This window comes from Leptinotarsa decemlineata, unplaced genomic scaffold (assembly GCF_025532065.1).
Source record: "Leptinotarsa decemlineata unplaced genomic scaffold, Ldec_3_MD MMD2_tig00026358_RagTag_RagTag, whole genome shotgun sequence".
In the NCBI taxonomy this organism is placed as follows: domain Eukaryota; kingdom Metazoa; phylum Arthropoda; class Insecta; order Coleoptera; family Chrysomelidae; genus Leptinotarsa; species Leptinotarsa decemlineata.
Genome location: NW_027412703.1, coordinates 2,860,028 through 2,885,686, shown reverse-complemented (window position 1 = coordinate 2,885,686; position 25,659 = coordinate 2,860,028). Strand labels below are relative to the sequence as shown.

Below are 25,659 nucleotides of genomic sequence, written 5' to 3'. Positions count from 1 at the left end.
GACGATGACCTAGGACAACTCCTCCGGAGGAGTTGTCCTCTTACACTCACCCTTACACTTACACTCACCCTCCCTACTCTACAGATACAGAAGGGTATCAATTGATAGAGCTTGACTAGTAGAATAGTAGTACACTTTGAAAAATATGCAAATTCGAAATGACCGCAGCTACAAAACTTGAAAACAAAATAAGTCGAAAATAATGTCTATGTTAAACGGTTTTATTAAAAAAAAAGAATAATGATGTAGATAATGATGATTCGGAAGGTCCTAGGTAGCAGTCATCACACCACTCTCCTCAGCAATCTGCGATATTGATCAGATAAAAAAATAATAAAATTGTTGGGCGTAGTATTCACATATTTACTCAGGTTACGTTATGCACAACGATATTATTATTTTTTCATCTGATCAATATCGTAGATTGCTGAGGATAACGGTGTTATGACTGCTACCTAGCACCTTCCGAATTATTTTTCAGTTTTTAGTGGCTTATCTACATCAGTGCTATCTTTTTTCAAATGAAACCGTTTAACCTTTTTTTACTCATTTTATTATTTTTGGTTCCATAAAATTTATTGGTAACGATGTTTATTAGTGTCAACGACTGGATTGTCTATAACTGAGATAAAAACCTTGAAATTGATTGTTGTATTGGTTTTTACGACGGTGTGTAATGATCCATCCATTCTCGAATTCAATATACCAGTCTGTCTGCCTCTGATTTGTTTGTGGTTTGAAACGATTTGTTGAACATTTTTTTTACGCGTAGTTTCTTTCTACTTAATTTGAGTATGAATTACAAAAGCATCCGCACTAATATGCTGTTAGTTTTTTTGTAAAAATTCTGGTGTGATCCCGGTTGAGCCGGGCGGGTTCGAATTCAACTCTAATATCACGTGATACATTGTGGCATGCAACGTAACGTTTCAATTTATTTTTTCTTGATGATATAAAACCGAACAGAGAGAGAATAAATAATGTACGTTGTTGAGAACTCAAATATCTTATATCTGTAATTGGTTGAAATTATACAGAAAAACTAAAAAATTTTAGATATGGTTTTTCAATGAAAAGCAAAGATTGTTTAATTGAATTGAAACTACATTCGTCTGTGAATACTATCGTCTTCAGAAAGTCACAATTTCTTTTGATCATTTTCAGCATCCAATTGCAAAATTCAAGACGTTTCGGAAAGTCTCGCGGTAACAGTGCCTGTACTCGTTGCAGATGGTAAGGGTATAAGAGTTGTTCCTTTAAAATTCGAAATACCGTCATATGATCAACATTTAACTGGAAAGCAATCTTTCTAGTACTGGTAGTAGGTTGTTCTTCAATCAAATTAAGTAATGCTTCCTCAAGCTGTGGTGTTCGTATTTCTCGATGGCGACCACAATCCTGCGTTCTTTTGTCGAATGAACCATATTCTCGTAATCGTTGATGAAGTCGAGCAAATATTCTATGTGAAGGATGCTGTCGTTGAGGATACATTTCAGCATATCTTCTAGAAGCTTCTAACCCATTCCCCTGCAACAGACCGTAAACGTAATGCATATCAGCCATTTCCTCATTTGTGTATGCCATTTTAATAATAAGTGAATTATTAAAGTAACAAATTAAGAACAGAACACCAACACACAATGACTATTAATTCAATTTCGAAAATTCACAAACTGACAGCGTTAGACCAATTTATTTGTCACTATCGCTAATAGCGACCTACTAGATAGATTAGTTTCGTATTTTCGCATTTATGACGATGTATCTCTGTAGTTGTTCGTAAAATAATTTTTTGCTGCGAACTGGTTTATTTTGGGCAAAAAACCCAAGATACATTTTTTTGTTTAGAATGAAACAGGCTATCGGAAATAAATTTTTTAATGGTAAACAAATAATAAGACAAAAAGATGCATTGAAAATAAATTTTAGGGGTTGCTTTTTCCATCCCTTACAACCATGGGGTGAACCAAATAAATTTCTGGATAAGTGTCTTTTTGGTAGTACAAAACGTCAGGTCAATTTCAATATTGTAACTTTTTTAGTGCTTGTGAAAAAAATTGTTATATAAATTTTATGTACCCCCTTAAGGGGCTGTATCTTAACAAGGGATGCTCCAATGAAATTTCTTCATATGAAAGATCCTATCTTTTTTTCGACGAGGAATCACGTCCTTAAATGTTTCACACTTATTTAGTTACACTCTGTATATGTAGTAGATGAAATGGCTTAGCACCAAACTATCAGAGCATTCATTTTAGAGTTTGGCTTAAAATAAAACGATTACGGTATTACAGTTTCAATAACATATAAGCTTTTTTCAATAAATTTTTAACATGACTACTGAATCTAAGTTCAGTGTCAAGCATCACCCCTAAGTTTTTACCTGTATTGACAGGCGTCAAGATAGTATGACCTAGTTCTAAATGGAAATTGTTTTCTGCAAATTTACGATTCTTCTGCGATCCAAAATGCATCATCATTGCTTTATTAGAATTAACTTTCGACTCATGTTCACTTGATAGCCCATCGATCAAATTAAGATCATTGTTGAAGAGATTTTGTGTCTCAGCATACTCATCGATTTTAAAGTTCATGTATAATTGTATGTTATCAGCATAGTCCTGTATTTTACATTTCTTGATGGACGAGATAATGTCAATATCAAGAGGTAAGGAATGATGACCATCAACAACAACTTGTTGAGATCGATCAAGTAAATAAGACCAGATGAGAAATAAGACAGCACTATCAAAATCATAATATTTGAGTTTCATGCAAATCAGCTCGTGATTGATGGTATCGAATGCTTTCGAAAAATCTAGAAGAACCAGAGTGCTAATCATTTCTTTATCAAGTTCCTCAATAATGTCTGGTGTAACAGTAGCAAGAGCTGTAGCTGTACTAAAACCCTGTCTAAAACCACATTGCGATGGTGATAACAGATTATTGGTATTGAAATATTTATCAATTTGTAAATAAATAACTCTTTCAAAAATAAACGGGCTACAAAGTTTCAACATTCTGACTGAAATATTATCAACTCCTGAAGCTTGACTTTTAATATCATTCAGAATTTCATGAATAGCTTCTTCAGTAGCAAATCGAAATGAGAAGTTATCTTGCCTGATTATTGCCTGATTATAATTATTGCTATAAAATTCAATATCGGGATTCGAGAGGTGATTGGGTAATGAATATTGTTTTTTTGAACGAACATTGACGTTAGAGAGAGCATTCCAGGTTTTGCGTGGTATTTTTTCAGAACAGACAGACTTGAGAAATGTCGTTTTGTCAGGTCTAACTATTGACAAGGTATAATTTCTCAATTCTTTATACTTTAGAGTATCATTATCAGATTTTGTTTTTTAAATTTTTGAAATACTTTATCACGTTCTTTCATAACAAGTCTGAGATTTTGAGTGAGCCACAGAGCAGGAGGATTGGTAATTCTAACTTTTTTAAGAGGGGCATGTCTGTCAAAAGTAGAGATTGAAAATGAATTTAAATTGTACAATTTACTATAAATATCATTTTCACTTATAATTTCGAACCACGGCAACTAGTATAAATCTGATAAAAAAGTACGGCAAGTGAAATTGTCGAAACAGCATACTATTTTTTTTTACTTCTTTACCGATATTCAATTTTTATTTATAAAAAATATAAATATAAAAAAAGTAATACAAATTATGAAATTATGATAAAACAAAAATTTATTGGCGCTACGGGGCGACTTGATTTGATTCCAGTGACGTATTTGCTTTTTCAGCTGCAGAAAACCCGGAAAAGCCTGCAGCACCACGTCATCTGAAGATTTAGATCTGCCAATGTCCTCTCTCTCATAAAACAAAATGTAGGGTGTATCCTGCGGCTCCAATAAATTCAAGATATCGCCAGAATATTTAGTGACACGACTATCGTCAAATTTAATCCAGTCCATTTCGTTTTTGACCAATGCGTAATAATGACCAGATTCAACGCCAGAACCACAGTGAACAATGACTGCATGAAGATTATAACAGTGTTCTGCTGGATTGAATTATTAATGTATTTCGAACCTTCGTAAGAGTTTGATGCTTCTGTCAGAGACTGAGTCATGTTTGAAGATCATCAGTGTTATCTGATTGACTGGTGCCTCACCGATACTTGTTGTCTTATAATAGTTAGTTAGTTTGGCGCCTGTTTGGCAATACAGTTGATCGGCACCCGTTAAAAGTTTCATTTTCAGATAATTTAACAATAAGCTTTGCACGGGCTGGTTATCATTCATATTAGGAAACGCCAGTTGAAGTTCCAGAAAATCAGATACGTTTTTGCTACCTCTTGAAGATTTACTACAAAGTGAACTAGTGAGGATTTTTCCAGCAAACACAACAGGAAATAGACTGTACGGAATCATTCAATCCAGAGCGGTGAGGAGTATTGAATCTGCTATTTTCCTGCTCACGAAGAATATTCAATAAGAACCCCAAGAATTCGGAACAATCCTCTTGATGCCTAATGAGTATCTGGTGGACTTCAAAGACTCTAGGAAATCGGTTGGTGGAAAAGATTATACATTCTTACGAAACTGCAGCTACGTGAACAGGTGTTTGAGTTTGATGGATAAGTAGGAAACATTCTCGTTCTCATTAATCGTTAAAACCTCATTCTTGGAGTTCTTCGTCATGAACAACACTTGTAAAATGCTATTCATGTAGCAAGTGTTTCCTGAATTATTGAATCCAATTTTCTTCGCAAGATTTTAATGACAACTGTTTACGGATTCGTAAGGAAGAGCATGTTCCACAGAATCTGCATCAGAACCATTTCTCAAGCTGCAATCGATCCTTCCAAACGATGGAGGATTTCGTAGAGGGATCGATTCGGATTGCTCCATGAAGCTCTTCCACTGAAAGTGAAACAAAAACACGAGGACTGCAGCTTATATTTGGGTGGCAAGAAAGTCCATTGACCGCACTAAAAAAGAAGAAAGTGTGTCAATCACTTGAGAATTAACCTTGATAAGAGACTGATGAATACACACATATCCCAGCTTGTTTCGAAGAGAGTTTAGTTCCGTACTGAAATAAGGACAATGCATGATCTCATCAAAATTGAATAGTTTTACTAATTATTTCTATCAAAAAAGAAGTAGGACGGTAATCTTTTGTTGCTTGGTCTAATCTCTTTTCAAAAAACAGAAACTCTAGGCCGTAAACACCAAAAGTTTCAACCGCTACTAGACGGAATAGATAGTTATTACCAATAAATTGGTAAATTTTCGTTTAAGTTTTTCGCAAGACAATGCTGCGGTTCTAGCAGACTTCTAACTTTCAGTTATATGGGAAGCCGCGACCGTGTCAACGCAAGTGAAGTCCCATACCACAGGCTTACCGTATTTCTATGGTATGAGATACATTACATCCGGTCGTTTGCCATCACCACCACTGGTACGTAGGGGGTCCAGAATTGCAGGAACATCCGCTGACACCATAGTCCGTTTCAATATGTCATTCACCAATAAGTAAATCTAACAAATTCTTTACATTTTTTCGCGGATTATTGATTGGAAAAGTGTCCAGTGAAGATCTATTGATATATTCAAATGATTAAATAACTTGGTTAGAGATATTATTGTTGCTTTCAATGCGGTACTTATGGCTGCCCACATAGCAATAGATATTCCAGGTATATTTCATGAATATACATTTGAGGATATTGTATTATGCTATGAATATGCCATGGATATATACATCTTCTGGAGAATATTCCCTGGAAGTGTTCCTGGCGAACCTTTGATATATTTTAAGAATATTCCTTGGGAATATTCTTGGAATATCTTATAATATTCTTAGAATGTCTAAGGTATATTCTATTAAGAATATTCCAGGAATAGAACCCGAGGAACGTTCATAAATATTCAGTATATTCTTAGTTTATTGTAGGAATATACAATAGAGAAACACCATAGAATATTCTTTAAATATATTTTATGAATATTCTAGGAATATTTGGAATATTCCAAGAATGTGACGAGTAACCGCTATTAGGCATGTATATATTGCATTTTGATAAAAGATTCACACAAGTAATAAAACACATAATATTTATAAACAAATATATTTTAAAAACAATATACACTGAAATATTTGACGTTTCAAACAATATTAAAAATAAAAAATCTAATTCAAAATATTTATTCACTGAATAAAATATTCCTGAATACTGTCATATTAAAAATATTACAAATGTATTCAAATTAGGATGTTCCTACTCTCAAACAAATGTATACTAAAATAACAACTCTGTGAATTCATCAGCACTAATTAAAAAATAATAAATATATCATTTCATTGAAAAAGAAAAAGTGTATTACATCAAGAAATAGGTTAGGTTAGGTTTCTCACTTAAAAAAATAAACCCACAAATGAAGTATTTAAAATGAGTGGTATGATGGGTTCTTCAATGAATTTCACTTACTTAAAGTTATCCAAACTTTGCTAACCAGAATAGTTTTCCTTATATTTGTCCAACAATGCATCAGCCAGTGTTTCAATAGTAATACCTGGAACAAAATGTACATTAACGTTCATTATCACTATTTGAAAGTGGCACAATAAAACTGGAATAAAAATCAAATAGATATTTTTCGCATAGGTTACTCATGAACATTTACAACATTTTATGACTTGGAGAGCAACTTGCATTGTTTTGTTGAAAAGTACTCATTACGTTTTCAGTTCCTTGGCGCACCTGCCTGTACCAGGTACCACTCTGTTTCCTTTTGGGCAAATTGATACTATCTTGAAAAGGAGTGATAAAAATTATGAAAACAAATGATACAAAAGAATGTGTCATTCACTTACTTTTCTCTTACTTTTCTCTATTGAAGATACACAACTGAAATCACTCTAGTTCAAACATGTACTTAGTCAAACCAACAATTCCCACACACCAACTCTCCTCGAACCTAAAATGAGGTATAGGTTAATCACCATGACTTTACTATCGATAGATACTATTGCATTTTACTTACTTTTCTTGAAGACTGAATATATGCAACTCTCTTGTTTGAAGATCCAAAATCAAACTATTCGCTGTCCTGCAAATTGGACAACCCCAAATTATAAATGGTACACTGAACGTGACAGAATTATACTTTGATAATAACACCAACACACCATGCATTACACACGCGAACCTACCACGTCAACCGCCATGTTGAATCAAATGTCAAATTTAACGCAAATGTACCATGCATTAAGGGACAGCCGCTTTCACAGAGCTTATTCGACTGTCGCGCGCTACACTTCAATTGACCAATGAGAAACGTTTACTCCAATTCTTCACTTCCCCATTTCTCTGTTTCCAGGATATTTCGCTTTGTAATTAAATAATTTCAAATACAAAAAGGCAAAGAGGATGAGAATTAACCAATTTATTGATGCAATTGGTTCATTTATTGGCCCATTCAATTTTTTTTGTCGTTTCCAACAGTTGCTGTTGGAGCAATTCATCCAGAATCTTCGCGTTGAGTTCAAAAACTGGTTAACACTATCAGGGTTATATACATTAGGTTATGCATTCGATTAAGATCTTCAAATATTTTTGTTTTTAATAATATTGAATTATTTGAATACGTTATTATAAGATAATTCAAAATTCCATTGTATAGAATATTCCCAAATATACCGTGGGGATATATTCCAAGAATATACCATATGGTATATTCGATCGACAATATTCTTAGAATATTCAAGGGAGAATAATCCATTTATAGACATTCTATGCACATTCTTTTGGGAATAATCCTGCCATATTCATTCAAGCATATTCTATGAATATTCTAAAGGCATGTATATATTCCAAGAATATTCTATGAATATTTAGAATATATACGTTCGTTTTATGATATACAGGGAATATTCCATGAATATCTAGTGCTGTGTGGGTGGTATATTGAACATGAGCGAAAATCGGATGTGACGAGTAGGATTCCAAATAATTGCTTGCATAGCAAGCTTGAATAGCCAACCCTTGCTTGCATAGTGCAAAATTTCCGTATCGTTTAGATTCGGGAACTTGTAATTGCATTCCAAGGAATGGGTTGAAAATATCGAATCATGTTTGTCTAGTCTGAAGGACATTTCATGTTCAGCATACCGTTTTAAGAAATTTCTGTCACAATGCCTCACATCCGGACACTTGAGCATATAAACTCCAGATTTCTCCATCTTGTTCACTTTATCATTGACATTAAAAAGAAAATTAGATAACCTGGCATGTGGTCTGAATGCCATTTTCACATTGTTTCTTCTGGAAAATCCTGCAATTGTCTCTGTTCCTTCATCAAAATATGTTAAAGTTACAAATTTCTTCATTTCTAGTTGTTTGATCTTGGCGTATATTTCAGGCTCTGTTTTCTGACTAACTTCTGGATTGTATCTGCGTTGAAACATCATTATGTCCTATCTGTATAATTATTTTAATTTCCTTATCTAGATTGTTAGCAGACAAAGGTAACGAGAATGTTCTGTGTAACACTGAATTGTGAGCTGCTAATTTATGAGTGTCGGGATGGAAATAATCACTTGGGATTGTAATGTCTGTGTAGCTCGGTTTTCTGAATCAATACATTGAACTCAAATTTATTATGATAATGTGTGATGGTCAGAAATTATTCCGTTTCTCTATCTCTGTTTCGTTTGTGAACTGTTTCTATTAAGATTATTCATAAATGTCATAAATTGGTTCGGCTGTCGTGTACCACCTCTGAAACAGACGAAAATATCGTTTACATATTTGCACCAAAAATGAATGTGTTTTTTACTCAGATCGGAATTTACTATAGTGGTCTCCAAGCTGTTCATAAATATGTCTGATAAAAGTGGACTAATAATGGGTGGGCCCATTGGTAAACCTGAATACTGTTCATAAAATTTGTTATTGAACTGTGAGAAATTCTAATTTAGGCATACATCGAAAGCTGTCGAAATTTCAAAACACGTGACAATGTTTACTTTGGCTCGATATAATATCGTTGAAATGAGAAATTTATATTCGTTCAAATTAAAATGTCCTCATAGAACGAAACTGCATTAACGTCTGTTACAAATACAAGTGGTAAAAACCTAAGAAGTTTCATTTCTCATTTTTCACCTTATCATCGTTTTATTGAATTGTCTTATTGGAGGGCTTCATAACACAACTGTGCCCTTCTTCGCATAATTAGAGGGCCGTTTGCTACTTTCACTGCACTTAATTTCCCTCCTACTCAATCTTCAAAACTCTGCAAAAATGCTATGTTGAAGGTCCTCAATATTTTGATATTCTCTCTGACAATAAACTATTTTTCAGTGTTCCCCATAAGAATGTATCCATAACATTTATGTCTGGAGACCTTGCTGGCCACCTCACCGGCCTATTATTTCCCATCCATTTATCACCAAACCTTTCAGTCGGGTAATTAGATACTCATCTGGTAGTGTGCGATGGAGCATCATGATGTTGAAATCAGATGTTGTTATAGTTAGCCAAAGGTAGATCATACAAATAGTCTTCGAAAATTGACATTAAAAACTGGTGATAGGTTTCTCCACTCAGAGGAGAAACCTATCACGTCATATATATATATATATATATATATATATATATATATATATATATATATATATATATATATATATATATACATATATATATATATGGTAAAATGGATTAACAGGGTCTCTCAGTCAAAAAATCAAAAATCAAACTCTGCTTTACTTTGCCAAGCTTTCGCTTCTAATGGGAAGCTTCTTCAGGGCAGTAAAAATGAGTGAAAAACAATAAATTGAAGATAGAATTGACATAAAAGTTAACATGTATACGATTTTTTTTGTGTTAACATGTTATGTATACATGTTAACTTTTATGTCAATTCTATCTTCAATTTATTGTTTTTCACTCATTTTTACTGCCCTGAAGAAGCTTCCCATTAGAAGCGAAAGCTTGGCAAAGTAAAGCAGAGTTTGATTTTTGATTTTTTGACTGAGAGACCCTGTTAATCCATTTTACCATACATTTCTCCAGTCGTTAACATTATCCAATTTATATATATATATATATATATATATATATATATATATATATATATATATATATATATATATATATATATATATATATATATATATATATATATATATATATATATATAGAATAGTAGTTTTTCGGGGATTCGGTCTGATTAGAATAAATATTTACTCTTTTTAGCTGCCCGAGCTTTCGCTAATGTTTATTAGCTTTATCGAGGGCTGTGCTATGTGAGAATATTCAATTTAGAAATTTCAATTTTGAAAGAAGTCTTCAACATCAAAATGACAACATATTTTATATATATATATATATATATATATATATATATATATATATATATATATATATATAATATGAAAATATCAAACAGAAGTATGAAAAAATATGAACAGTTGCGTTTGAACACTAATACTATTCAATATGGAAGTTGAGAATATAAATACACTCCTACTATCTCCACTAATATTATAAATAATGCGAATGTAAGTTTATTTGTTACGGTTTCACGGGAAAACGACTCAACCGATCATCATGAAATTTTGTACACATGTTCTCGGAGGTATTAAAAGTAACATAGGATACTTTATATCAAAAAAATTCATTCATTTGTCATTTTTATTTTTAGGTTAGGTTAGGTAAGGTTATGTTAGGTTAGATTATGTTAGGCTAGGTAAGGTTATGTTAGGTTAGATTATGTTAGGTTAGGTAAGGTAAGGTAATCCAACAGTATATAAATCAAACCTTGCAGCACACGCCATACAAAACAAACATAATTTCCCCCCACCAGAGAACATAAAACTCATAAAACAAGTCAACAAGGGAAACCGCATGGACATTTGGGAAAACTTGAACATCCATAAATTTAACAGTCATAAATCACTTATCGAGGAACAAATACAAATCAAAACACAACAAGACCTCACATTCAATATATTAAACAAAACCATACACATTCCTAGAGAAGATCTAACACGAAGAAGAGTACCTGATGCAGAACAAATACAGACAAATTCACCTAAAGTACCTGAAATACCTGAGTTAAGACGCTCTGACCGTATAAAGAGGCAGACAACAGGATGACCAGTTCAGTTTGTATATATATATATATATATATATATATATATATATATATATATATATATATATATATATATATATTTATATATATATATATATATATATATATATATATATATATATAAATTGATTTCCTATAAAAATCAAGGGTCAAACCACGCCAAATAGCAAGAGTACTTCATAATAATACAATCCCTGGAGTACTTTCGTTTTATTCACCCTTCGGGTGATTGAATTCGTATGTTCTAATGAAACTGTTTGGTTAAATATGTACCCATTAAAAAATGCCATTAATCTCTAGAAATACTCCATATGTACTCTATTCGATATGATTAAAGTCAATCAGTTTGATAATGATCTACCACTTGTCCTCAAGCATCTACATATGCTTTCTGTTATTTCTTGAACTTCTGCCCTGCCTTAATTCCTTCGGAAAAGAAGATAGAGTTCAATGTTCTGCGGCAGTGTCACAACCGGTCAGCACATAACATACTCATCGCCATGTATTCAATGGGGCTTTACTGAGTCATTTTTATTTCGCTACTTTGTGCGAATTATTCAGTCTACCGTGAAAATTAGTATGTGCTTGACTGAAATGAATAAACATTTTTTAAATTTCCTGTTATTTGCTGAACAATTTGCCAAGAACATATCTTTTCATTTCAAAAATGTGTGCTTTTTCATCGTAACGAGAGCTTTTTTTGTCAATACTCCATGTTTGGTCGGATTCACAAGTTCAATATTTAATATGTTATACAGTGTGTAAAAATCAAATGGAATACATTCATTATTTCGATTACTGTACATATTAAAAAATATCCCGAAACACATCAAATGTAAATTACAATTTGACATTCTTCAACGTAAAAATTCAACCCCCTTCGAATGACGGATACAACCCCCAATTTTTTAAATGGGAAGTATAGGTTTGTGATATATCGTTTGAAAGGTATCTTCATTCTCTATTCAGAAATGGTACCGCTTTCAAGTTTATTGCAACAATTAAGATAAAATAAATTAAAATCATGTTATTACCGAAATTCAATAAAATACACTCAAAAGTAGAGGTTCAAAATGTCTACCGCGAACGTCTTGGCAACATCCTAATCTCAAATAAAACTGTATTCTATCATTATTTAACAATTTAACATATCAGCTTCCTTTCGCAAATTTTTCATCAAAACTCAATTCCCTTGTCCTAAATGAAGGAGATATATTTCTTCTTTGTGGTGATTTTAATTTAAGTACAACAAATTGGACTAATGCGAACAACTTCTTGATAGCGTCAAATGTAGATAGAAAATATTCGGATTTAATTGATACCTGTTCATTTAAAAATCTTATGCAATTTAACTCAGTTCGAAATTTGAACGGTAAACTTTTGGATTTGATTCTTTGCAATAAATTTAATATTTCTAATTTACAACAATGCTCTTGTCCACTCGTAAAAGAGGACACTCATCATCCTTGCATAGAATTTTTATTTGAAGTTTCATATTCTAGGCAATTGAAACCGGTATCGTCGTTATTCTTAAATTTTAAAAAAGCGAACTATACTCGAATCAACGACTCTCTTGCTGATATTTCTTGGGAAGATATCTTAAATAACGGTTCAGTTGATTCCTCCGTTCAGAAATTCAACTGTATTGTAAATAAATTAATTGATCAAAACGTTCCAAAAATTTTTAAAAGTAGACAGTTTCCTTCATACAATTCTGCCTCAACTATTAAAGTAATAAAAGAAAAAAATAAGTTTCACAAAAAATGGAAAATGTATAAAAACTTAAATGATTTAAATTCATTCACGCTTCTCCCTGCTAGATCAAAAGCATTAATAAAGAGAGATTTCGACAATTACATTTTAAATGTTGAGGCTGACGTAGTTAATAATCCCAAACGTTTTTGGAACTTTTCATCAATTAAAAAGCACTCGGTCAGCAAGATTCCCCACGAAATGCAGTTAAATAATCATGAAGCAAAAAATGGTCATGAGATAGCAAATTTATTTTCAAAATTCTTCAAAAGCGTCTTTGTTGATAAACAAAATGCATTTTGTCTGGACCAATTTACTGAAACAGACAATAATTCTAATTTATCACAAATTATTTTAAGCAAAAAGGAAGTAGAACAAGGCTTAGTAGAATTAGATGTTAATGAAGGCTCAGGACCTGATCAAATACCTGCAATCTTCTGCAAAAACTGTGCTCATACTTTATGTACTCCTCTAACAATTCTTTTTAATATGTCACTTTGTTGTGGATATTTTCCTGTCAGTTGGAAAGTTGCGAGAGTAATACCCATTTTTAAAAACGGAAGGAAAGATAATATTGAAAATTATCGTCCTATAAGTAAAATATCAATAATACCAAAACTATTCGAACGCTTAATTTATAAATATATATTTCATTTAATTAAAAACATTATTATACCTGAGCAACATGGCTTTTTTAAAAATCGATCTCTTGAATCGAACCTATTTTGTTACTCTGAATTTTTACATGATAATTTGGATAATAAAATTCAAGTTGACACTATTTACACAGATTTCAGCAAGGCCTTTGACAAAATTAGTCATAATACAATACTTCGGAGACTTGCTGAAGTCGGTGTAAGTGGTGCGATGCTAAAATGAATCGAATCATATTTAAAAAACAGAACTCAATATATCTATATAGACGGTTATTCATCTGAACCTTATCCAACACCTTCTGGAGTGCCACAAGGGTCCCATCTAGGGCCCTTATTCTTTATTATCTATATTAATAACATTAAACAATGTTTTAAAAATGCCAAATTCTTAATGTATGCTGATGATCTGAAAATTTATCTTCAAATAAAATCATTGTCAGATTGCTTGAGAATTCAGAGTGACATAAATAATTTTATTTCTGACCGGGATATTATGAGCTTATATCGTCATAGTTACGCTATCAATAAAGAGGGTCATAACTCTCTTGGGACATTATAGATTTTATAATTCCCTCTACCTTTCACAAGTAAAAATAAATAGAAATGAAAACTGAACCATATTTTATTTATTCACGTCATTACAAATAATAAATGTACAATTTTGAAATGTTCCCTGAAAATTACTTCCGCCACTGTAAACAATTTCTTCTTTTGTATGGCTGGAGCTTCTGTTCACTACAGTCGAGGTACCTGCCTCTTCTGATGACAAAGTAGACAACATACGCGCCGTTTTATTTCTCAATTCGATGCTATCCTCCAAATGCCCCTCCGCCACCGTGGAACTTTTCCAACCTCCGTGTCTTTTTAAGTTAGTCATAGTTGCTCCTGCATTGGCTAGAGCAGTAGCAGAAGTGCGACGAAGGCAATGTCCCGTATAGGAAGATGAGTTTGGCAATCCTAAATACATTGCGATTTTGCTGGGGATTTTCCCAAACATGTTTTTTTTCAATTGGCTGAGATGTACATTTATTTTGTCGGAAGCTCAAAAAAAATCGTTCAATACCTTTAGGACGCAAAGACATATAAAGTCTTAATAAAGGCAAAGCGGAGAACTCTTTTTCATCCACAACTGTAAATTTCTTCGATACACCAGTTTTACTTTCCGGTACGTTCACTACCATAACGGAATCCCGGTCCTCTATATCCGATATCTTCATATTCAAAAATTCCTGACTTCTGCATCCTCCAAAATAACCCATAATCAAAACAACCTATAACAAAAAAAAGGAAATAAATACACACAAAAAGGAAAATAAGAAAAAAATTACCTTATGCAATAAATGAATATCATTAGGAGCGTCCTTTAGGAATCTGATAACATCTTTAGGAGATAAAACAGCAGACTTTTTCGGCTTATAACTCTTACTCTTCCGTTTCAAAAAAGCCTGTAGTTCATTGAACTTGGTGATATCTCGTTTCTCATGTATAGTCACCATCGATTTTAGCATTGACCATTTAGTCCATAAAGAATTCGGATTATACGTTTCTGACTGAAACGAATAAACACAATTACTACCAAATCTACCGAAAAACATAGAAAATTCCTTACCAGTTCTTGAAAATATGCCAGAAATACAGTTTCAGTGACATCTTTTGGCATAACATTTTTCCGTGTCAGCCAGTCCAGATATATCTTGTATTCTTTTTGGTATACGGCTTCACTTTTCGATGGAATTAATGATTCTCTTGCTTGTTCAGCTTTTTTCAAAATATCCTCCATTATATTTGGGGTAGAAAACACGTTTTCACCGCAAACACAGCTTGATAACAAAGTTCTGTTTATAAACAAGTAACATAGCAACAACCTAGCAACAAGAAAACTCTACTATAATCAACGGTACCTGATTCAAATATACCGGGAAGGTAATTAATTGGTACATTTTTCCGTTTCAAAAATGAACAAAATTTTATTGAAATCGGTCAGAAATAAAATTATCTATGTACCACGGGAATTAATGAGCCTTAATAACCTCAGGCAATTGCTGTCCCTCGGGCCAGAGGCCCTCGGGACGCAAACTTTGCCATCGGTAATTAAGGCCCTCCTAATTCCCTTGATACATAAATAACTATATTTGAATTTTGTAAACAAAACGAATTATATCTCAATTTTTCCAAATGTAGTTGTATATCATTCACCCGCAACAAAAATATTCTTACATATTCATATCACATAAATAATATCTCGCTGTAACGAGTTAATACATTTAGAGATTTAGGAGTTATTTTTGACTCCAAACTTATTTTCGATAAACATATAGATTATGTTATAAATAAGAGCAGTAGAGCTCTGGGATATGTCAAGAGAAAATGTAAATTCTTCAATCAAACAAAATCAATACAAAATCTCTATAATGCTTTTGTATTAAGTAAGTTAATGTTTGCATCAACCATCTGGAGTCCACAGTATAATATGTACACATCGATCGATTAGAACGTATTCAAAATCGATTTTTAAAACTCGTTGCTTACAAACAAGGTATTCGAATTACTGAAAACAGTGATACTTTGCGAATTAGACGAGATCTCCAGTTAGTATCGTTGGAACATAGGCGCAACATATCAGATATTTTATTTTTACAAAAAATAATAACAAACAAAATAAATTGTCCATCGTTATTATCAATTATTTACTTAAATGTTCCAAATAGAACAATGAGAGCACATGCATTATTTAATTTACCTTTCAAGAGAACAAACTGTTCGCAGAACTCTCCTCTATGTCGATGCGTTAAATGGGGTAATTCTCTCGCAAACTACTTCGATATTTTCAATACTTCTTTGTTACTGCCGAAAAAATATTGAAAGATTATTTTCATAAATCATAATTAACACATTTCGTTAATAACTATTAATCAGTTTTTATTGTTATTGTATTTGATTTTAATTCATCCCTTACTTTAGACACTGTGTACATGTGTAGTATAAATATTACTCTAATTTGATATTAATTTAATTATGTGGATACTGTAGTGGATTTTTTTCTGTTTGTATCCCGAATATATAAATGAATAAATAAATAAAATAAATATCAGGCGTGACCGACCTAGTCGTAAGCGTTATTCGTTCTTTTAAGTCATTCAAATCTGAAGGTTTACTTTTGTACACATTGCTCCTTACATATCCACAGTAAAAGAAATCTAATGCTGAAAGATCAGGTTATCGCGCTGGCCATTCAATCAATCCTCGCCTCCCTATCCATCGATTGGGAAATGTTGTATCGAAGTATTGCCGAACAACAACTTGGTAATGTGGTGGTGCTAGATTCTGCTGAAACCATATCGAATTCACTGGAACTTAAGGGTTTGCTGAATTCCTGCAAAACTTAGAATGACATCATTTTGAAGTAGTGCCAAATAATTGTCGCCATTCTAGTTGCCCTCAATGAAAAAGGGACCAATGATATGGTTTCCTACAATCCCTGCCCAAAGAATAACCTTTTGAGGGTATTGCGTGTGTTCTTCTCTCATCCATTGAGGATTTTCCGTTGACCTGTAGCGGCAATTTTGCCGATTAGCATGACCGTTAAGAAACAAAGTACACTCATCAGAAAACATAACGTCTTCTAATTGGATAATATTGTTATCCAACATGTCCATCATTTGCTGACAAAAATAAGTTTTTCTATCAAAATCGTTTTCCATGAGCTCCTGAGTAGATATCATTTTATAGGGATGCATTTTATTGTCTTTTAATATGTTTGCTATCGATGTATGGCTAACTGTTATTTCCTGCATTTCCGTTGATCTAACCATTTGTCAGACTTGAAGTTAACGAACTTCAAACTTAAATTGAAATACTAACAAGTAATGTTGTAACATACAAAAAAAGTGACAAGGCATTTTAAACTGACGTTGACACTGAAATTATTTACTGTTTTTCAAAGGATACCATCTAATAAAGTAATGATAAAAAACTTTTAAAACAAGCTTTTATTTAACTGCCCTAAAAAGATAAAAATAAAATTTTAAATCACATCAATCACATTCATTTATGACTTTACAGAATTGAAATTGTAATAGAAGCTTGTCGTGATAATTTCAATTTGTAATTAGGTAGGCACCTACTGAACTTGTAAGCAATTCATAATGTTTGTAATTAAATAAAAGTGCCGTGAATGCTCAAAATGTGGAACTTTAATTTTGAATAACTTTTTTGCACACATAGGATTTATCGAGTTTGAAATTTAAAATTTTATTTGAATTTCATCTTACTGAATATGCATAGATTTCTTCTAGGCATCGGGACAAGCTTTTATTATAATTTCAATTGTGTAAAGTCATAAATGAATGTGGTTAATGTGATTTAAAATTTTATTTAGCTTGTTATAAAAGTTTTTTATCATTATTTGATTTTATATTTTTTAGTTTCAATATATAGTTATCGATCAATACGAAAGTCCATCTATAAAACGGAGAGTCCTTCAACAGAAAAACTTAAGGAACGGGGAAAAGTGTTATTAGGATAAACTATATTCTAGAGAAGTACCTACTCCTCCGGCATACCTTATAGAAGAATTAGCTTGTTATATTTCTTAGTCTATTAATTTTATTGATGGCGGCGTCATTATTACATGGCCGAGTCCCAGTTAATTTCGAAATGTCTAATTCTTCTATCAGGAGGCCTTCTATTGATGGCAGCCTACTTAAAGCCACGTACGCTTGGCCGTCGAGAGTTGGGAAGTAGGTATTTAAAGATAAAAGCTTGATTTAATTTTTTTTTAATTTTTTTTTTATTGAAGCCAACCCTAGATGTGGCATCTATTTCATGGTGGGCCTACCAACTGCCTATCATAAACTAATGCGTATACAAAATTTCGTGTCCCTTCTATTTACCGCTGAGGAGATCTCTCGTACGGAACCGATCCTGGCAGCAGCATCAGGTCACGTTTATGATTGACATGCATTGTCATCGGTTCTGGGCCAGCATGCAAAATTTCAGGTCAATCGGATCGGAAGTGGGTCAAATTAAACTTGCAAGATTTATTAACATACATACAAGTCAAGTTAAATAAAAGCTTTTGAAAAGAACATTGCTACGGTATTTGCTTACTTTCTAATTATCAATTAAGTGTTAAGTGTGTTTGCCTAATTTTTAATCTAGATAGAACTGAATCATGTAGGCCCTCATTTAAACAAAATAAAATTATGACTTTCCCAACAATTTATATCTATGGTTGTTTGGTCTATACGTAGAAAAATATGAATGACTACGAGTCCAATTCTCCGTGTCATCGATATCCCACAAGATCAGGAAATTTAATTAAAATTAAACAACATAGGACTTCAACCTATGAAAAGTCTCCCTTTTTGGCCGGAGACAAACTTTTCAATTGTCTACCTACTACTCTAAAAAATTTCTCTGATATCAAAAAGTTTAAAATGAACTTCAAAGAGTTTTAAATTGATCGGACTATTTATTCAGTGGAAGACTTCTATAAAAATGACCGTACATAATGTGTGTATTATTTATATGTATTTGAATGTATATTGTATGTAATAATTTTTCTTTACTCAATGTAATTTCGTTATATTGTAATCTGTATATTGTTGTTTTAATATACTTGTACTAGTACTATGTTGCTGTATCGCTGCTGTTCCAATGCTTTGACAGACTCAAAATCAACGAACTAAGGCGTGCGCAGCATTATAGAACAGTGCTTTTAAAAAAATGTTCTGCAGTGCCATCTAGTGGCGATTTAGAGAAAATTTGATAACCAGTAGTCTCTCTTACCACGTGATCCGCTTGAGTTGCCGGGGACCTTCAACCGCTCTTAGGATGAGAATCTCATCCAACGCATTCGGTGCTGTAGTATCGAAGGATTCGACGGTACCACGGGCATCGGGTTAGTTATAATAAACGGTTGGAAATTGATATTGTGTTTAGTTTTTGTAGTTGGTTATAAGTAATTTACCACAAAATATTCTATAATAACCTTAAATTTCTTTTTATATGAGCGCACGTCTATGGTAAAAGAACGAAATTGGCTCCACACTTCGTTTCGAGGTCACCGAGAACTTTGTCAAGTTATGAATGAAAGTAGTGGGAGTGGTTGACTTTCACTATGAGAAGAGTTTCACCGCCGCGTGGCTTTTTGCCAGTGGTCCCTGGAAAGTTATAACCAAGTACATGATTTTTCTTAAGTTGTATTTGGACAGACGGGGCTTATGTAAGCAGTGCCGGAGTTTTCAACCGCTACAATTCTTATACTTGGGCACAACAAAATCCTCATTCAATGGTGGAGCAGAGAAGTTAAGAAGATTTGGATTTAGTATGTAGGCAGGTGTTTTTAGGGGTAAAATTGTTGGCCTGTTCATTTATGACGACACTCCCACATCTCAGACGTATTTAGAAATTTCAAGGCAAAATATTGAACCCCTTGTTGATGAATTTACCACTAATGGAGCTTAGAAAAATATACTTTCAACAAGATGGGGCTTCACTTTATAACACTGCAATTGTCACCAATTGCAGTGTTGCAATCATCACCAGGACTCAACCGTTGGCCGGCCAGGTCACTGGACCTAACGTCTATGGACCACTTCTAGATACGAATTGGTGAAGCAGTGATATAAAGTTTCGCTTCTTTCACTCCTATTGAACTAAATAATTCTGCAGAAAACGATCAGAAGAGGTGTCGCCTGGGTGTAGGAGAAGCTGGTAGACATTTTGAACACCTCTGAAGAAATATTTTTCATGTTTTGTTCTTTATCAATATTATTAATATTGTTTAAGTTTCATTTATTAGTAGTAAATATAGTATAAAATGATTTATTTATGTAATTATTCATTCAACGGCAAAGTCAATTAACAAAAACATATTCAACAAAGTGTAAGGAACTACGGAGTATTTTGAATGCTCATGTCCGATGTCTACATTACAATTTACAATTTTTACAAAAAATTTAGCGAAGTGTGAAATACAAAATATTACTTTTTGGGAAAGAAAGTTTTTGGCTTTCTACTACTCCATCTTGATACAAAAAACAAGGATGAGGGAATCTTCCAAGGAAAGGAAGGAAGTAATCAATTCTAAATTAAGTAACTCTATACATGGATGTGTAGATAGAAGTAACTTTCAGACACAAACTGAAAGAAAGTCCTTCTGAAACAGCTACTTTCATATAAACATTGAATTACACGAAAGAAAAAAATTCTTTCGAAACAAATACTTCTATATGAACACTGAATTATACAGAAGATACTTTTATCTACTCACTTGGTATTCCAAACATTCGTTGTGGAATACAAATCAGATAACATTCACATGAATTCTACTTTAAATGAATGGTAATAAATTGCACTTACATGGAACACTGTCACCCTCACTGGTATACACCGATGTTTCGCCTTAAGACACTTGCCCCAAGGCTCTTCAGTACCAAATTGGATAACATTATAGAAAATACACACAGTTCATTCATGAATTACGATTTTTAATGTCACGGAATAAGCTTGATCTGCTTATGTCATCGATGACATCGTAATGTCATTCATTCATCTATTTGATTTAATCCCAGCCAAGAGGAATCTTATTCAAATTGAATGGGTTATATATTTAGGAGTGATTAATTTTTGGGAAAGAAAGTTTTTGGCTTTCTACTACTCCATCTTGATACAAAAAACAAGGATGAGGGAATCTTCCAAGGAAAGGAAGGAAGTAATCAATTCTAAATTAGGTAACTCTATACATGGATGTGTAGATCATGTTTCGCCTTAAGACACTTGCCCCAAGGCTCTTCTTACTGACACGGTGTATACCAGTGAGGGTGACAGTGTTTCATGTAAGTGCAATTTATTACCATTCCTTTGAAGTAGAATTCATGTGAATGTTATCTGATTTGTATTCCACAACGAATGTTTGAAATACAAACTGAGTAGAGAAAAATATCTTCTGTATAATTCAGTGTTCATATAGAAGTATTTGTTTCGAAAGAATTTTTTTCTTTCGTGTAATTCAATGTTTATATGAAAGTAGCTGTTTCAGGAGGACTTTCTTTCAGTTTGTGTCTGAAAGTTACTTCTTTGGATGATCTACACATCCATGTATAGAGTTACTTAATTTAGAATTGATTACTTCCTTCCTTTCCTTGGAAGATTCCCTCATCCTTGTTTTTTGTATCAAGATAGAGTAGTAGAAAGCCAAAAACTTTCTTTCCAAAAATTAATCACTCCTAAAAATATAACCCCTTCAATTCGAACAAAATATTAATAAATCCTTATGTCTAGTGACTACATTACTAAAAGAAAATGGTGAGGTAAAGAAAAGCTTAGAAAACGCTATAGCCTTTTCAATTGATTTTTAAAGACCTGAAGTGATACATTAAACAGATCTAAGTTAATATGATATTGATTTCCCAGCTTCAGAATACGAGGAATCGGGCTGTTCAAAGCATAATTGGAATAGAAAAAATGTATATGAAAAATTTCAACATTTCTCGTATCTTTTTGTTTAATATGAAAAGTTGTCACTTGAAGTAGTTCTGGTCAGTTTATCTAACTATTTATTAATTTGAAGAGAGAACTCAAGTTCATAGGAATTCTTCTTCCAATGATTTTATATTTGACTTGGTTGAGAGTTGACTGTACTCATATTCATTTCGTTGAATACCTAAGTGAAAAGCACAATTCCTTTAAAATTTCTATTAAACATTCTCAATCAAATCGATATTTACATTATAGTATGGGTCCCATATAACCGAACAATATTCAAGAATGGATCTTACGAAAGCACAATATAAAATCTTTTTTGTTTTAATTGAAAAATCAGTAGAAAGTCCCAATACAAAACCCAGCATTTTGAGATTTTTGTCACAATTCCTGATACTTGAAGATCAACATAAATTTCGCCATCAAATTTAATTCCCAGATCGCGGATGAATGTTTCTCTTTTAAGAGCTATATTATTCAATGTATATTCGAAGAATATTGGACTGGTAATTTTAGCGAACGTAATGATTTGACACTTATCAATGTTTACCTATAACAAATTTCTACACCACATGAAAAAGGCTTGGAAATCTTTCTGAACTAATTCAGCATCTTTCCGACAAATAATTAATCGATAAAGTTTGAGATCATCAGCAAACATAAGGAATCCTGAATATTTTAAAACAAAGTTTATGACAGATACAAACAAGTTGACCAACAGTGGGCCCATATGGGATCCCTGCGGTACCCCTGATGGCACCTGAATGGGCGTAGAGGTTGTATCTCCGTATCTTAAGACAGAGTTCTACCAGTTAGGAAGCTATTGATTACTTGCAAAACATTCCCGCAAAGGCTTTGGAAAAGCCAGTATAGACAGAGCCAACCTGTAGCCTCCTCTCAAGATTTTCAGTTGAGTAGTTTGTGTAAAGAGCAAGGTTGGTACAAGTGGATTCACCTTCTGAGAAACCGTGTTGTTGGGAATTGAGTAAAGACTTACAGTCCCAGGAAAGTTTCTTTGCAAGCATCAAACATCTTAGCCATCTCTGATTGATTGCAAACTGCTCTATAATTCCTAATATTTTTCTCATCTCCCAGTTTATGTATGGGTTTCAGGAAGTTATGTTTCCAATAATCTGGAAAGGTGCCTAGAGAAAAAATTTGATTGAAGATGTGTATAGACATTTGTGTATAAAAAATAAAGGTATCCCATCAGGTCCCATTCTTATCAGTTTCATTGAAACTATTCGTTGTAATCATTGCTGTGAAAAGCTTTCTAAATATTTGATAGCTACTACTGAACAATTTCTTTTTGCTTCATCGCCGCGTAGTCCAAAGCCTACTTGATCAAAGTGTGCGTTTCAATATCTACCTGAAAAAACCTAAAAACCCTGTATTTCAAAGATGATTCTAGCAAAACATCAAGTGTGCTACATTCTAGGAAACGTCATTTTAAGCTCTATTGAAATAATCAGGAATATATAGGGTGTGTTATTGAAAAAAAATTAGTTAATAACTATTGATATCTCATTTCAAAAATAAGAGTTTTACACCATTGAATTCTATGTACTTCGGAAATGGTTTCCATGTGAACAAATAATTTCTCATAGCAAAAAAGTTACAGCAACATTTCAAAAATGCACGTTTTCGAAAAAACATTCTGTAACTCAGAAAATAAGATAGATATCGATATGCGGTTTTCAGCAAGTGTTCAATTTGGCCCATTCTGTACCTATCTCACTGAGTGTTGAATGTAATGTCCACTGAGCAATAAAACCTATTTTCAGAAACCATATCTTCCACTCATTTTGTTCAATAGCAAGAATTTTGGTTGAATTATAATCCACTAGATGTCCTTTATGAGAAATATGGTTACTGACAGCACATCTCTCAGGATGTAATCTGTTATACAGGGTGTCCCTGGACTTCCTCTTTTCCTCTCGGGAATGTATAGATGGGGTCAAAATATCACCAGTACTTCATATAACTTTTTTTCCTAAAAGTCTTCGTAACCAAGTTACGGGCCCTCGAAGTTACAAAATGAAAAATGTTTTTCTTTGATAACTTTTCAAGTGAATATTCAAAATCATCCAAATTTTGGTAATTGACTAAACAAATGAATTCCGTCGATGAGCTTTCATGCAGGAGTCAGTTGTTTTGCTACAAAGTCAGGAACGGACTACCCCCGATGGTCCACACACCAAAACTTTGAAATGACAGATATTTTTCAATATTTTTCAACAAAATAAGGTTACTTGGACAATTTTATGAATAAAAGTACTCGTGTGGAAAGTCGATCGGAGCAACGAGTCTTGATAAAAATGTAGTTCTACTCGACGACATCAAACCCGCTCGTCCACCATTATTTGAAATGAATAATTATCAAAGCAGAAATAATAATGATAACGTTAATTCAACAACATTTATAACAGGAATAATACAAAGTATGCTAAAATGAAGTCGTAAACAAAAAGTACAGTACCTATAAGGAAGTTTAAGTCACAATTGTGATAGCAGATATTTTTTCAAAAGAAATATCAAGTTCTGTAGATTCGTGGTGTTTTTAAACTAACAAGCTACTCTACTATGAAATATCGAATTCATTCCATATTTTGTATGTACATAATACGTGTGGAATAATCACGTTTCGTGTTGATCAGTTATCTGAATCTCATGAAACTCAACATTCGAATGTTTCAAATTCTTCTTCACAGCTAAACTGTTGAGGAGTTTCACTGATAATTATAATTTTATGGGAGAAATTCTCTAACACGAATCTAAATTTAGCTGAAAAAACGAACATCGGAAAAAATATTTACTATACTAATAAAAAGCAAACGAATGAACTACAAAAACGGCTGCACATGATCAGGTGAAAAATATCCAGGGAATAATTATGTTCCATTTCTTTCATAGATGTTGACAAAAAAACCTTTTAGAGAATTTTGATAAAAAATGAGAAACTGGAGTGCGATTTTGTTTTGTTGAGTGGTGCGTTGTCATATGACTATCATTGTATTGTCAATATTCTATAGGATATTTTGAATTTTTTTGATATGGCCGAACAGTTTACATTCAATGAATATGCAGATATGCATGTATTTTATGGACGAGCATTTTGTAATGCTGCAGAAGCTCGTCGTCTGTATTCCGAGCATTTTCCCAATCGAACGGTACCGTCAAGAGAAACATTCGAGCGTGTCGATCGCAGCTTGAGGGAGACAGGTATGTAATAATTGATAATTAATTTGAGCACATTGTTTTATTTCGATATTATTGTAGGTACAGTTTTGCCAAAACGAGGTGGTGAGGGCGCTCGTAGGACTGTACGTACCGTTGTATTGGAGGAAAATATTTTGGAAGCCGTCGCTGATGATCCTTCAATGAGCATCAGAAATCTATCAGAACAGTTCCATACATCCAAGTCCACTATTCATAGAATAATTAGGGAACAACTGCTCCACCCATTTCACATCCAGAAGGTACATGCCATGACACCTCAAGATTTTCCAGCACGACTGGAATATGCCAATTGGTTCGAGTTCGAGTTTTATTCACTGATGAAGCAGGTTTCAGTAGAGATGGAGTTATCAACTCTCATAATCTCCATATATGGGCCGAAGAAAATCC

The 25,659-nt window shown here is 33.0% G+C and overlaps 2 protein-coding genes across 2 annotated transcripts in view; one reads left to right on the top strand and one right to left on the bottom strand.

The window, feature by feature from the left end:
* The window catches only part of LOC141486580 (uncharacterized), a 173,036-nt gene that overhangs the window by 60,976 nt on the left and 86,401 nt on the right, over window positions 1-25,659 (top strand). The gene's annotated exons all lie outside the window — the stretch shown is intronic.
* LOC141486605 (uncharacterized) lies at window positions 14,058-15,675 on the bottom strand. The gene is made up of 3 exons (XM_074184833.1): window positions 15,155-15,675; window positions 14,874-15,095; window positions 14,058-14,816 (listed from the first exon to the last, which is right to left on the bottom strand). The coding sequence occupies exons 1-3, from the start codon at window positions 15,323-15,325 to the stop codon at window positions 14,415-14,417; spliced, it is 795 nt and encodes a 264-aa protein (XP_074040934.1). The 5' UTR covers window positions 15,326-15,675; the 3' UTR covers window positions 14,058-14,414.